The sequence below is a fragment of the Hyperolius riggenbachi genome, chromosome 1 (assembly GCF_040937935.1).
Source record: "Hyperolius riggenbachi isolate aHypRig1 chromosome 1, aHypRig1.pri, whole genome shotgun sequence".
Lineage (NCBI taxonomy): Eukaryota > Metazoa > Chordata > Amphibia > Anura > Hyperoliidae > Hyperolius > Hyperolius riggenbachi.
Window position 1 is genome coordinate 525,087,257 of NC_090646.1, and position 15,746 is coordinate 525,103,002.

The 15,746-nt window shown below is 44.7% G+C and overlaps 1 protein-coding gene across 5 annotated transcripts in view; it reads left to right on the forward strand.

Annotated features, from left to right (window-relative positions):
- The window catches only part of WSCD2 (WSC domain containing 2), a 493,571-nt gene that overhangs the window by 356,516 nt on the left and 121,309 nt on the right, over positions 1-15,746 (forward strand). For all 5 annotated transcript variants that reach the window (XM_068245946.1, XM_068245937.1, XM_068245973.1 and 2 more), the window contains one exon: positions 953-1,074. In XM_068245946.1, the coding sequence (XP_068102047.1) occupies positions 953-1,074 (122 nt within the window). The remainder of the gene's footprint in view (positions 1-952; positions 1,075-15,746) is intronic.

The window sequence follows — 15,746 nt, forward strand, 5'->3', positions numbered from 1 at the left end:
TAATTTTTTTCCCACATTTTTTCCTATTTTCCCATTAAAACACATTTAGAATAAAATAATTCTTGGCATAATGTCCCACCTAAAGAAAGCCTAATTGGTGGCGAAAAAAACAAGATATAGTTCATTTCATTGTGATAAGTAATGACAAAGTTATAGACGAATGAATAGAAGGAGCGCTGAAAGGTGAAAATTGCTCTGGTGGTCAGGGGGTAAAACCCCTCAGTTGGGAAGTGGTTTAAAAATGCATGCATTGTTGTTGATGTTTGTTTTCCCAGTGGTAACAGGGTGACCCAGAATAGGAATAAAAGCTGCAATAAAAAACTCACAGGCCCTGAGTTTTCTCTTAGGTGATTTTTTCACACCTTGTTATAAAATGCCTTTTAAACCACCAACAAGCAAAAACATACTCAAAAGAAAAACATTAATAGTACTTTTTCACAAACTTTTGGGAACTTTTTTTCAGCTGTGAAATGCTAAAAAAGTCATTTTAAAGAGAACACAAAAATGATCTCCTGAGAGATAACTCAGGAAAATAAATTAATTGCATATGGGCCACAAAGTTCTTACTTCTACGTTAGTATATCCAAAACTAAGATATAATATTTTGGCTGTAGTAGCACATTCATAGTAACAGACACTCACAAATGTGTCATATGCAGTGCAAAAGTAGCTTGTTGGGGATTCATCTTAGCGAGAAAACTATGGATTTATATGACAGTGATCAGCAAGGAAAAAAACACTGAGGTCAGGCAGTAAATTACAGTAGATGGATCCTGTGCGGTCCTTGCACTGAGCAAATGTGCACAAAGCTGTGGAAAGTCATTGTAGTTAGACAACAGGACAATCATCTGTCCTAGGAAGGTGAAACTTTACTGTGCATTTCAGATTACCAAGACAAATTATGACTTCTGATGTGGGTAACATTATACTTTCTGACTATATCTCCAAACAGATGGCAGTGCAATTTTTCGTGGATGTTTCCACCGGCCAGACAATTTATCTTTGGCACTTCCAGTCAGCACTATCATGTTGAATATGACAGTGGATAAATGTGTGGATCGCTGCACGGAAAAGGTATGTTTGTTATCCCTTTTATGTCATACAGGTTTTAGCTAATTTGTGCAATTCCTGATTTCATCCTGCAGATGGCAATGATTTTATTGTATATTGTCAAAAGCACCTGAAGTATTGAATGAGGCTCAGCAATCAGCATATCATCATTCATTTATCAATACTTGCCGTACCTAAACAACCTGTTTATATGGTAATTTACTGTGTAGAATGATTTGGTAAATGCTTGTTTTTAAAGAGAACCCGAGGTGGCTTTGTATAACGTTAGTGGGGCACAGAGGCTGGTTGGGCACACTAACACCAGCCTCTGTTGCCCCATGGTGTGTGTCAAAGACCCCCCTTCTCGCCGCTATCCTTCCCGCAGTGCTGGCGACACGCAGCGCGTCGCCAGCACAATGTTTACCCTAGCGCTGTCTGTCAGCGCCGCTCCCCCCGCCTCCTCCGCATCGCCGCTACCCGCCCTCGTCCCTTCCCTCCAATCAGCGTGAGGGAAGGGACGAGGGCGGGTAGCGGCGATGCGGAGGAGGCGGCGGAGCGGCGCTGACAGACAGCGCTAGGGTAAACATTGTGCTGGCGACACGCTGCGTGTCGCCAGCATTGCGGGGGTATAGCGGCGAGAAGGGGGGTCTTTGACACACACCATGGGGCAACAGAGGCTGGTGTTAGTGTGCCCAACCAGCCTCTGTGCCCCACTAACGTTATACAAAGCCACCTCGGGTTCTCTTTAAGGTAAAGATCTAATTTATAAGCATAGATCCATTAAAGTAAAATATTATTTGGGGATTGCATGATCTGTTATCTTGGCTTTGATTATATACGTCTCACGTGACGCCCTGCGGCCATGGAGACCCGACGCAGGAAGCGGCGCCATCGAGTAGGTGAGTGTTAACCCTTGGTTTCCTTCTGCTTGCGACTCTGCTGAGAGGTAGTAGAGTCTGGTCGCCTGCTGGTGGGCCAGGTTTTCAGAGCGCATGGGCTGTTTCCAGCCCATGGGCCATAGTTTTCCCAGCAATAAACCAGACTCTCAATTTTTAACAGCAAATTTAACGAACATTTATTACTTCTATATAATATCAAATAAATATATTTTTAAGCAGACAGAGACTACAAGCAGATAACTGATGGAAAGTAAATTGGAGATGTACAGTATGTAAATTAGAACTAATTCTCTTCAAAGGTAACGCCACTTCTTGCAGAAAGTGATATGTCACACATCAGTGCCACGCAAACTAAATTTGTAATTTAATTTTATCTAAAGGTCAGCATAAAACATGTGTTTATTTGCTCATTTATAACTGAAATAGACAGTGAAATTGAATTTACGCGTTAGAATTGATTAACCTCCAAATATAGCTTCAACTTTATACTGCTAACATAGCCTCTTATAAAACAAATACTATGAACTATCAAAAACCTTTTTAAAAATAGCACAAGATTTATAAGATCTCAGCTCCCGGGGGGGAGGGGGGGGGGGCTGGATGCCATCTGAGTATGGATGTGCTAAAGCACTGCTTTTAAGCTGCAGCATGGATGGTAAAAATCATGTGACTTCTCAGTCGGGCAGGGTACCTGGCTGCATCCAACAGACAATAGTAAAATAATAGCTACTATTACTGCAGTTCTATTTGTGATAAGCTGTAAGACTGAGTGGAGGGATTTGCGCATGGAATTGAGTAGACACCACAGAGCACAGAAAAGCAGTACGTTTTATTATTATTATTTTTATTTATATAGTGCCAACATCTTCCATAGTGCTGTACAGTCATCATGCCATCTGGTAATACAAGTACAAATACATAAATACAGTAGTTAATATGTGGATTGAGCTAAAACTATAATTGGTACGCGTACATATGGTAAATTACAGCAAAATAAGAAACAATAGGAGGAGGTCCCTGCCCTTGTGAGCTTACAATCTAGAGGGTAGAGGGGGGTTTATCCTGTTGTGTCTGCAGCTAAGTAGTAAGACTACTATTGTATGCTATCTCACACCTGCAATCCTGCATCATGTCCTAAATTATTTCTATCTCGAGTTCTTCCTCGTCTGAGCCGTGAAATGCCAATTTTCATACTCGCTTGCCTTATGACTCCAGCCCATCAAATTGCAGCAGAGGGCTGTTCACTTACTGCATGTTGACTGTTAATAAACAATCTATAGATGATAATGGAGATATGTCAGTATGGATTTCTCATCAGATAAACTTAATGGAATATGGCTTTCAGAGGAGACACAGAAACATGATGCTTGAACTCGACAATCTTCATTTGTCTGTTGTAGCCATTAGGATCATTTCAGTTATGTACAGAATGCTGCTGAGTAATGAGTCATGACTAGCAATTAACGGTATCTAGACTCTAGAACTATGCCCATTTATAATACCTAGTCTTTATTTGTAGGGTTATAATAATGTTTAAGTGACTAATTCACTCATAAAAGAAGAGTGTAATGCTTGTGTGCATAAGCAATACTGTCTGTTTACAAATCACAAGCGTAATGCTTGGGGGTTAAACTTTGACCACCCAGAGCAACAAGACTGGTAGCTGATTAACCTCCTTGGCGGTAATCCCGAGCTGAGCTCGGGGTATGCCGCCGGAGGTCGCCGCTCAGGCCCTGCTGGGCCGATTTCGGTTCTGTAAAAAGCAGCACACGCAGCTGGCACTTTGCCAGCCGCGTGTGCTGCCCGATCGCCGCCGCTCCGCGGCGATCCGCCGCGTGCAGCGGCGAAAGAGGGTCCCCCCAGCCGCCCGAGCCCAGCACAGCCGGAACAAACAGTTCCGGCCGGCGCTAGGGGCTGGATCGGGCGGCTCTGACGTCAGGACGTCGACTGACGTCCATGACGTCACTCCGCTCGTCGCCATGGCGACGAGGAAAGCGAAACAAGATAGGCCGCTCATTGCGGCCTATCTTGTTACTTTCGATTGCCGGAGGCGATCGAAAGTACGCATCAGGAGCGCCCTCTAGTGGGCTTTCATGCAGCCAACTTTCAGTTGGCTGCATGAAATATTTTTTTTTTAATTAAAAAAAAACCACATTGCAGCCTCCCTGGCAAAATAAATAAACCGCCAGGGAGGTTAATGGAAGAGGCTACACAGGCTGCCCAGAGCAACTGCAGCTCTGGGCTTCCGATATCACTACAAATAAGACACAATGGCAGCGCAGTGCGATGTTGCGCTACCCTTGCGATAGCAAGCACTCAGACATGTACAAGACAGGACTATAGACTGCAGCGTAACTAGTAGCAACCGCAGCTCACAGTCACGTCCACAGAAGCAGAGCAAGCAGGCTAACAACAATCACCAGCAAGCATCCACACAGACAAAACTACAGGAAAGAACATAACTAATAGCAACCGCAGCCTACCAGTCACCAACGTGGTGATGGCAGAATCCAAGCTATCAGAATAATAGGCTTCACTGACCCACCACGGATGCAGTGACTGTCCATCAGGCATGGAAACTAGGCAATAAACAATAATACAGAAAAATAATAAACGGCTCAACTAATGGATAAATATATATTAGCAAGTCCGCATATATATTTATCAAGAACTAGCTAAAGCACAAGTAATAAGGTCGCATTGAACAATAATAGAACTATACAGAGTAGCACAGTGCCCAGCAGACCAGCATAGTGATCGCTATGATGGGCGAGGTCTAAAAGGGGAGACAGACTTTTATGACGGCATCGACCGATGGATACAAGCATGCAAATCTCCACACAGCTGAATGGTAATCATTCAATCCTGAGCTGGCTTGACTACCATTTGCTAGCTGGTTGTGAATGCAAAGGACTCCCATAGGAAATACATGCAGTATTATGTAACAACATGCCGGCAGGAAATCCAGGGCTATCTGGCCGCTTCTCAGCTGTAGTAAGCCATTGGTGGAATAATGACAACATCCTGAGCTGCCCAGAACTGCAGAGCAATTGCAAATGACAATGTGACTCATTGCGAATGCACAACCTAATGCAGGCAGACAAGCCAGAACTGTCCGTTTGTGGCTCCACCGAAACGGACAGAACACGCCACAGGAGGAATTCTTACAAAGAGTATATTGAAAAGTCAAACAACCTTAAGCAGCTAAAAATGTCCTTTAACAACTGTGTAATATACTCACTAAGTAGTGGCGTAGCAATAGGGGGTGCAGAGGTAGTGACTGCACCAGGGCCCTTGGGCCAGAGAGGCCCTGTGGGGCCCACCCTCAACCACAGAATTAGCTCTCTATTGGTCCTATGCTGGTAATAATCACTTCTATAGGTGCTTTTATTAGTAGCAGTCATTAACAAGTTGTTCCACATCCCTTCTTGCACCTCTGACACTGTGGTTGTCCTTGGCAGTTTTTGGTGCCCTGTATCAATTGGTGATGTATACAGTGCTTGGGGGTCCCCAATGTAAACCTTGCACTGGGGCCCATAGCTCCTTAGCTACGCCACTGTCACTAATATTATACGTTTTTCCACACCTTCCTGTTGTGTGTTCCTTTGCAGCCAGCCAAACAGCATTCACATTGACTTCAAGACACAGACAAAATGCATTATGTACAGATAATCTAATGAATCAGCTTATCGGAAGATAACCTAATACTTCAGTTCAAATCTTCTGCACAGAATTATCTGCACTTTACTGGCCTTGAAATATATTAGTAAAAACCTTATGCTAGGTACAGACCATACAATTTTCTCTTAACCTCCCTGGCGGTAAGCCCGAGCTGAGCTCGGGCTATGCCGCGCAGGGGGAGATCTCAGCCCTGGTGGGGCGATTTGTGTGCTGTAAATTGCTGTGCGTGCAGCCAGCACTTTGCTAGCCGCGCGCACAGCTTGATCGACATGTCTGATCGGGATTTGATTGGTAGTGTGGTCAATTTTGCATTGATAACTATGCAAAATCTACCACACTACCGATCGAATACCGATCGGACATGTTGGGTTTAATTAGGGATGGGACGACGAATCCGCGAATCCACGAATCCCTCGAATATTAGGAAACATTTGAGATTCGTGGAATCGAATCCCAACGTCATTTTCCGTACGTCGAATCCCGACACTGCACCGTCGCGCATCCGCCGCTTCACCCGCTCGCAATTGTCCTCCTCCCGCTCCCCGTGCCGCCTCCGCTTGCCCTCTGTATAAATAAGAAGCAGCCTCTCACCTCCAGCGTGGAGCCCGGAGCGGCAGACCTCCTGCAGACTTCCTTATTCTGCTTAGTGACCGGCTCTTACTACACGTCATCAGTAAGAGCCGGTCCGGTGGCCACTAGGGGGAACTAGGAAGTGAAGGGAGAAGTCTGCCGCTCCGGGCTCCACGCTGATGCTGGAGGTGAGAGGCTACTTCTCCTTATTTATGCAGGGGGACAAGCAGAGGAGGCTGCGGGGGGAGGGAGAAGGATATGTGCCACCCATACGAAGCCCCCATAGCCTGCTATCTATACTGAAGCCCCCATACGAAGCCCCCATACGAAGCCCCTATAGCCTGCTATGTATACTCAAGCCCCCCATAGCCTGCTATCTATACTGAATCCCCCATACTGAAGCCCCCATAGCCTGCTACCTATACTAAATCCCCCATAGCCTGCTAACTATACTGAAGCCCCCCATACTGAAGCCCCCCATAGCCTGCTACCTATACTAAAGCCCCCATAGCCTGCTAACTATGCTAAAGCCCCCCATAGCCTGTTAACTATACTGAAGCCCCCCATACTGAAGCCCCCCATAGCCTGCTACCTATACTAAAGCCCCCCATAGCCTGCTAACTATGCTGAAGCCCCCCATAGCCTGCTAACTATACTGAAGCCCTCCATACTGAAGCCCCCTATAGCCTGCTACCTATACTGAAGCCCCCCATAGCCTGCTACCTATACTGAAGCCCCCCATAGCCTGCTACCTATACTGAAGCCCCCCATAGCCTGCTACCTATACTGAAGCCCCCCATAGCCTGATACCTATACTGAAGCACCCCCATAGCCTGCTGCATATATTGAAGCCCCCTTTCCCAGTTACTTATACTGAAGCCCCCCATAGCCTGCTAACTATACTGAAGCCCCCTATACCCTGCTACCTATACTGAAGCCCCCTATACCCTGCTACCTATACTAAAGGCCCCTATACCCTGCTGCCTATACTGAAGCCCCCCCCCCCCATAGCCTGCTACCTATACTGAAGCCCCTATACCCTGCTACCTATACTGAAGGCCCCTATACCCTGCTACCTATACTGAAGGCCCCTATACCCTGCTACCTATACTGAAGGCCACTATACCCGGCTGCCTATAATGAAGGCCACTATACCCTGCTGCCTATACTGAAGCCCCCCATAGCCTGATACCTATACTGAAGCCCCTATACCCTGCTACCTATACTGAAGGCCCCTATACCCTGCTACCTATACTGAAGGCACCTATACCCTGCTTCCTATACTGAAGGCCACTATACCCGGCTGCCTATACTGAAGGCCACTATACCCTGCAACCTATACTGAAGGCCCCTATACCTTGTAACCTATACTGAAGGCCCCTATACCTTGCAACCTATAGTGAAGGCCCCTATACCTTGCTAGCTATACTGAAGACACCTTTACCTAGCTGCCTATACTGTGGGCAACTATACCATTGATTGCACAATTCTTATGTGCAGGATTCATTCGATTCGGGATTCGAAAGGTTCGAGATATTCGAGAACCTTTTTAGATTCGGATCCGGATTCGGATTCGAAGAAATTGTGGATTCGTCCCATCCCTAGATTTAATCTATCCAATCAAATTTGATCCAATCGAATTAGATCAATAGTGTGTGGAATTGTATGGTGTAGATGGAGCTTAAGATTTTCCTATAGATTTACCTGCCAGATAGATAATTACAAACATGTTGGAAATGATCTATCTAACCATCTATCTGCCTAGAAATTAGGCATTGTTCTAATTAACCACTTGAGGACCACAGTCTTTCTACCCCTTAAGGACCAGAGCCTTTTTCTCCATTCAGACCACTGCAGCTTTCACGGTTTATTGCTCGGTCATACAACCTACCACCTAAATAAATTTTACCTCCTTTTCTTCTCACTAATACAGCTTTTTTTTGGTGCTATTTGATTGCTGCTGCGAGTTTTAGTTTTTATTATATTCATCAAAAAAGACATGAATTTTGTCAAAAAAATGACTTTTTTAACTTTCTGTGCTGACATTTTTCAAATAAAGTAAAATTTCCTATACATTTGAGCGCGAAAGTTATTCTGCTACATGTCTTTGATAAAAAAAAAAAAACATTCAGTGTATATTTATAGGATTGGGTAAAAGTTATAGTGTTTACAAACTATGGTGCCAAAAGTGAATTTTCCCATTTTCAAGCATCTCTGACTTTTCTGAGCACCTGTCATGTTTCATGAGGTGCTAAAATTCCAGGATAGTATAAATACCCTCCAAATGACCCCCATTTTGGAAAGAAGACATCCCAAAGTATTCACTGAGAGGCATGATGAGTTCATAGAAGATTATATTTTTTTTGTCACAAGTTAGCGGAAAATGACACTTTGTGACAAAAAAAAAAAGTTTCCATTTCTTCTAACTTGCGACCAAAAAAAATGAAATCTGCCATGTACTCACTATGCTCCTCTCTGAATACCTTGAAGGGGTTCTACTTTCACAAAATGGGGTCATTTGTGGGGTGTGTTTACTGTCCTGGCATTTTGGGGGGTGCTAAATTGTAAGCACCCCTGTAAAGCCTAAAGGTGCTCATTGGACTGTTGGGCCCCCTTAGCGCAGATTAGGCCTGCAAAAAAGTGCCACACATGTGTATTGCCGTACTCAGGATAAGTAGTATAATGTGTTTTGGGGTGTATTTTTACACATACCCATGCTGTGTGGGAGAAATATCTCTGTAAATGACAATTGTTTGATTTTTTTTTACACACAATTGTCCATTTACAGAGATATTTCTCCCACTCAGCATGGGTATGTGTAAAAATACACCTCAAAACACATTATACTGAATTCTCCTGAGTACGGTGATACCACATGTGTGGCACTTTTTTGCACCCTAACTGCGGCTAAGGGGCCCAAAGTCCAATGAGTACCTTTAGGATTTCACAGGTAATTTTGAGACATTTGTTTTAAGACTACTCCTCACAGTTTAGGGCCCCTAAAATGCCAGGGGCAGTATAGGAACCCCACAAATGACCCCATTTTAGAAAGAAGACACCCCAAGGTATTCCGTTAGGAGTATGGTGAGTTCATAGAAGATTTTATTTTTTGTCACAAGTTAGCGGAAATTGATTTTAAGTGATTTTTTTCACAAAGTGTCATTTTCCGCTAACTTGACAAAAATAAAACCTTTCTATGAACTCACCATACTCTCTAACGGAATACCTTGGGGTGTCTTCTTTCTTACAATGGGGACATTTGTGGGGTTCACACTATACTGCCCTGGCATTTTAGGGGCCCTAAACCGTGAGGAGTAGTCTTGAAACCAAATGTCGCAAAATGACCTGTGAAATCCTAAAGGTACTCATTGGACTTTGGGCCCCTTAGCGTACTTAGGGTGTAAAAAAGTGCCACACATGTGGTACCGTCGTACTCAGGAGAAGTAGTATAATGTGTTTTGTGGTGTATTTTTACACATACCCATACTGGGTGGTAGAAATATCTCTGTAAATGACAATTGTTTGTTTTGTTTTACACACAATTGTCCATTTACAGAGATATTTATCCCACCCAGCATGGGTATGTGTAAAAATACACCCCAAAACACATTATACTACTTCTCCTGAGTACGGCGATACCACATGTGTGACACTTTTTTTGCAGCCTAGGTGCGCTAAGGGGCCTCAACGTCCTATTCACAGGTCATTTTGAGGCATTTGTTTTCTAGACTACTCCTCACGGTTTAGGGCCCATAAAATGCCAGGGCAGTATAGGAACCCCACAAGTGACCCCATTTTAGAAAGAAGACACCCCAAGGTATTCCGTTAGGTGTATGGCGAGTTCATAGAAGATTTTATTTTTTGTCACAAGTTAGTGAAAAATGACACTTTGTGAAAAAAAAACAATAAAAATCAATTTCCGCTAACTTTTGACAAAAAATAAAATCTTCTATGAACTCATCATACACCTAACAGAATACCTTGGGGTGTCTTATTTCTAGAATGGGGTCATTTGTGGGGTTCCTATACTGCCCTGGCATTTTACGGGCCCAAAACCGTGAGTAGTCTGGAAACCAAATGTCTCAAAATGACTGTTCAGGGGTATAAGCATCTGCAAATTTTGATGACAGGTGGTGTATGAGGGAGCGAATTTTGTGGAACCGGTCATAAGCAGGGTGGCCTTTTAGATGACAGGTTGTATTGGGCCTGATCTGATGGATAGGAGTGCTAGGGGGGTGACAGGAGGTGATTGATGGGTGTCTCAGGGGGTGATTAGAGGGGAAAATAGATGCACTCAATGCACTGGGGAGGTGATCGGAAGGGGGTCTGAGGGGGATCTGAGGGTTTGGCCGAGTGATCAGGAGCCCACACGGGGCAAATTAGGGCCTGATCTGATGGGTAGGTGTGCTAGGGGGTGACAGGTAGTGACAGGAGGTGATTGATGGGTGTCTCAAGGTGTGATTAGTGGGGGGGATAGATGCAAGTAATGCACTGGCGAGGCGATCAGGGCTGGGGTCTGAGGGTGTGGGCGGGTGATTGGGTGCCCTAGGGGCAGATAGGGGTCTAATCTGATGGGTAGCAGTGACAGGTGGTGATTGATGGCTAATTAGTGGGTGTTTAGAGGAGAGAACAGATGCAATGCACTTGGGAGGCGATCTGACTGCGGGTCTGCAGGCGATCGGATGGTGTGGGTGGGTGATCAGATTGCCCGCAAGGGGCAGGTTAGGGGCTGATTGATGGGTGGCAGTGACAGGGGGTGATTGATGGGTGGCACTGACAGGGGCTGATTGATGGGTGGCAGTGACAGGGGGTGACAGGGGGTGATTGATGGGTGATTGGCAGGTGATTGACAGGTGATCAGTGGGTTATTACAGGAAGAACAGATGTAATTAATGCACTGGTGAATTGATAAGGGGGGGTCAGAGGGCGATCTGAGCGTGTGGGCGGGTGATTGGGTGCCCGCAAGGGGCAGATTAGGGTCTGATCTGATAAGTAACAGTGACAGGTGGTGATAGGGGGTGATAGGGGGTGATTGATGGGTAATTAGTGGGTGTTTAGAGAAGATAACAGATGTAAACAATACATTTGGGAGGTAATCTGACGGCGGGTTTGTGCGCGATCTAATGGTGTGGGTGGGTGATCAGATTGCCCGCAAGGGGCAAGTTAGGGGCTGATTGATTGGTGGCAGTGACAGGGGGTGACAGGGGGTGATTGATGGGTGATAGGTGATTGGCAGGTGATTGACAGGTGATCAGTGGGTTATTACAGGGAAGAACAGATGTAATAAATGCACTGGTGAATTGATAAGGGGGGGGGGGGGTCTGAGGGCAATCTGAGCGTGTGGGCGGGTGATTGGGTGCCCGCAAGGGGCAGATTACTGTCTGATCTGATAGGTAACAGTGACAGGTGGTGATAGGGGGTGATTGATGGGTAATTAGCGGGTGTTTAGGGTAGAGAACAGATGTAAACACTGCACTTGGGAGGTGATCTGATGTCGGATCTGCGGGCGATCTATTGGTGTGGGTGGGTGATCAGATTGCCCGCAAGGGGCAGGTTAGGGGCTGATTGTTGGGTGGTAGTGACAGGGGGTGATTGATGGGTGATTGATGGGTGATTGATGGGTGATTGACAGGTGATTGACAGGTGATCAGGGGGGATAGATACATACAGTACACAGAGGGGGGGGGGGGTCTGGGGAGAATCTGAGGGGTGGGGGGGGGGTGATCAGGAGGGAGCAGGGGGCAGGGGGGGGGGATAAAAAAAATAGCGTTGACAGATAGTGACAGGGAGTGATTGATGGGTTATTAGGGGGGTGATTGGGTGCAAACAGTGGTCTGGGGGCTGGGCAGGGGGGGGGTCTGAGGGGTGCTGTGGACGATCAGGGGGCGGGGGGGGCAGATCAGTGTGTTTGGGTGCAGACTAGGGTGGCTGCAGCCTGCCCTGGTGGTCCCTTGGACACTGGGACCACCAGGGCAGGAGGCAGCTTGTATAATACACTTTGTATACATTACAAAGTGTATTATACACTTTGTAGCGGCGATCGCGGGGTTAACATCCCGCCGGCGCTTCCGTATGGCCGCCGGGATGTTGCGGCGGGTGGGCGGAGCCAGTTGCCGGGGGAAGCGCGCGTCATCAATGACGCGATCGCTCCCCCGGCATGCGAAAAGGACGCAACACCCTTGGGCGTATTGCGGTCCTTTAGGGATCCACTTTGCCGTGCCCATCAGCTGTGGGCGGTCGGCAAGTGGTTAACAGGAGATAACCAAAAGACAATGCATCAGAGATGACCAGTCTCTACAGAAAATATTCTAACAGAAAATGTTAAGCCCCGTAAGGCCCATACACACGTCCATTTTTTGCGAATGACGTGTCGTCTGAACGATCCGTCGTTCAGTCGTTTCGCCCGCTAAATCGGGCGTATGTACAGACTGTCGTTCGCGTGATAAGAGTGAGTTTGAGCGTTCCGGCCAGCGGATCGCTCAAACTCACTCTTATCACGCGAACGACAGTCTGTACACACGCCCGATTTAGCGGGCGAGCGACTGAACGACGGATCAATCAAACGACCCTTCGTTCGCAAAAAACAGACGTGTGTATGGGCCTATACACACACTCAACAGGGGTCTTTTAGGCTCTCACAATTTTTCTTGTGAAACACATAAAAAAAAATATCTTGCTATTGTTCAAGCAGCTGATAAGACTGATAAGAAGTCAATTCAACATTTAGATTGTCTTATCAGCTGCTTGAACAATAGCAAGAGATTTGTTTTAAGTGTTTCACAAGAAAAGTTGTGAGAGCCTAAAAGACCGCTGTTGAGTGTGTGTATGGGGCTTAACAGAAAAATCTAACAGAAAATGTAACGGAAAATTGTATGGTGTGTACTAGGCATTACACACTGGTGTTTATTTGCTAAAATCTTGTGGATTAATGCTGGGAATACACGATGAGATTTTTCAGCAGATTTACTGTCCGATTCATTTTCCATTATATTTTCCGATCGTTTTTCTGAACGATTTCCATTAACTTCTATGAGAAAATCAATCAGAAAAACTATCAAAATCAGATCGGACCTGTCAGAAATTATCTATTGAGCCTTCTATCTGCCCCAAAAAACTCATGATGTATTTCCAGCATAAGACAGTCTTTACTCCAGGCATACAATCATGTACAGGGGATTTCAAAAAAAGAAGGTGGCAAATTTAACAGTGCCAGTACATAAGGGATTCTACAAACATGGTCTGTGATTATTGAAGCCTCATTCCAGGCAGAAATGTTCTAGATCTCTGTAGGTGCTCAGTTGCAGAGCATGTTCAGACTGTCTATACACTCTTTAAAGCCAAGATCCATGAATTAATTCCAGAATGACAGACTGTCTGTGCTATAGGCTTCAGTTTTCTCACAGTGATTCAGTCTGTGTCTTTCTTCTTACAGTCTAAAATATGGTGATGATACATACCAGCCATAAGCAGCAGCCTACCCACAGCACCAGAAAACTGACTCTGAACTCAAGGCTTCTGGTCATGTGATCAGAAGTTTAATACAGGATTTTACCTGCAGGCACAACATTTCATTTAGAAAAGTATCTCATCACTCCAATTATTACCTGCGAGCTGTTTTTTTTTTGTTTTTGTTTTTTTTACTCCTGGTGTCTGCTATTGGGTGCAAGTATATTTGGGTCTTTTATATCAAGGGTTTCTGAAAGCCTACACACTCACTTATAGTGACAGGACATTCTTAATCTATTAAAGCAGTCTGGCAAAACATACAAAAAACAGAAACTTGTGATCTTGCTCGCAATTGGAACAGCTTTTATTCCAAAGTAGTGCCATCTTTGTAAAAATCTAAATTCACACCTGATTCAGCCAGAATTGGAAGCAGCCGTAATGCATAGGTGTACCTTATGCAGTTCAGTCAGAAGTTATTATTATGCTGCTTGCAATCAGTATAGTTTGCACACAGAAGCTCTCTTGAACACAAGTGTTTTCCTAGAAAATCTATTGGAGCAGACTGTGAATTCCGAACGTAATTCCATTTAGTGCTAATTCAGTTACCTTCATGCAACTCTTAGGGCCTATTTCCACTACACGCAGATTGGATGCAGAATTGATGCAAAAAAAATTACTCCAATGAATGCCTATGGGCCTGTTTCCACTAAACGCAATTTTTTCTGATGCAGATTTTCCCATAGGCATTCACTGTAGTCAGTTTTTCTGCATCTATTCTGCATCCATTCTGCATCCAATCTGCGTGTAGTGGAAATATGCCTAGTACACACCATACAATTTTCTGTTAGATTTTTCTGTTACATTATCTGTAAGATTTTCTGTAATTAGATTATTTTCTGTAAAGTACTGGTAGAGAATGGTCATTATCTCTGGTGCATTGTCTTCTGGTTAGTGATTATCTCCTGCTGAGTAGAACAATGCTTAAAGAGGAACTCCAGTGAAAATAATGTAATAAAAAGTGCTTCATTTTTACAATAATTATGTATAAATGATTTAGTCAGTGTATGCCCATTGTAAAATATTTTAAATCCCGATTTATATTCTGACATTTATCACATGGTGACATTTTTACTGCTGGCAAGTGATGTAGCTGCTGCTTGCTGTTTTGGTAGTTGGAAAAGCTGTAAACAGCTATTTCCCACAATGCAACAAGATTCACAGACAGGAAACTGCCAGGAGTACCACGATCCTCAGAGTTTCTTGTGGGAGGTGTTTCACCACAATATCAGTCATACAGCGCCCCCTGATGGTCTGTTTGTCAAAAAGAATAAATTTCTCATGTAAAATGGGGTATCAGCTACTGATTGGGATAAAGTTCAATTCTTGGTCGGAGTCTCTCTTTAATTGCCAGGCAGATAGATGGTTAGATAATTTCCAACATGTTGGAAATTATCTATCTGGCAGGTAAATCTAACAGAACATCTTACAGAAAATTGTATGGTGTGTACTAGGCCTTAGGGCTTGTTCACACTGCAGGCGTTTTCTGCTTTTTTTTCACCCGCGTGCATTTTTTAACCCCCCCCCCCCCCCCTGTCAGCATGGACAATGAATGTCTATGAGAAGGTTCATATCAGCGTGGGTCGTGTGCTGTGCGGCTAGCAAAGTGGCTCGTGTACCATTTTTGAGGCGATTCCGCCTCAAGGGTAAGTATAGGAGAAACACAAAACACTCACAAAATCGCTTAGTGTAGCGATTGCATTCGCGTTTTTAAGAATAAATACATTGTATTTATTCATTTCCGGGTCGAACAGTTCACTTCCTGACTTGTTAGAAAACCGCTAAGCACAAAAACAAATCGCCCATCCAAGCGCCAGGAATAAAAAAAAGAACGAAGCCTCAAAAACAGCCCAGCGGCCGAACGCAATGTGAACAAGGCTTTACTGTAGAATATTATGGGCATGGGTTGCAGATTTTAGCCACCAATCAGTAGGCGGGGTTTTTTTTGTGTTTTTAAAAAATCCTGACCAGGCATCCTTGATCACTTATGTTCTCCAAGAATCTTCAGTCTGGGGAAACCTTAGGAAATCAGGTTTTCAGATG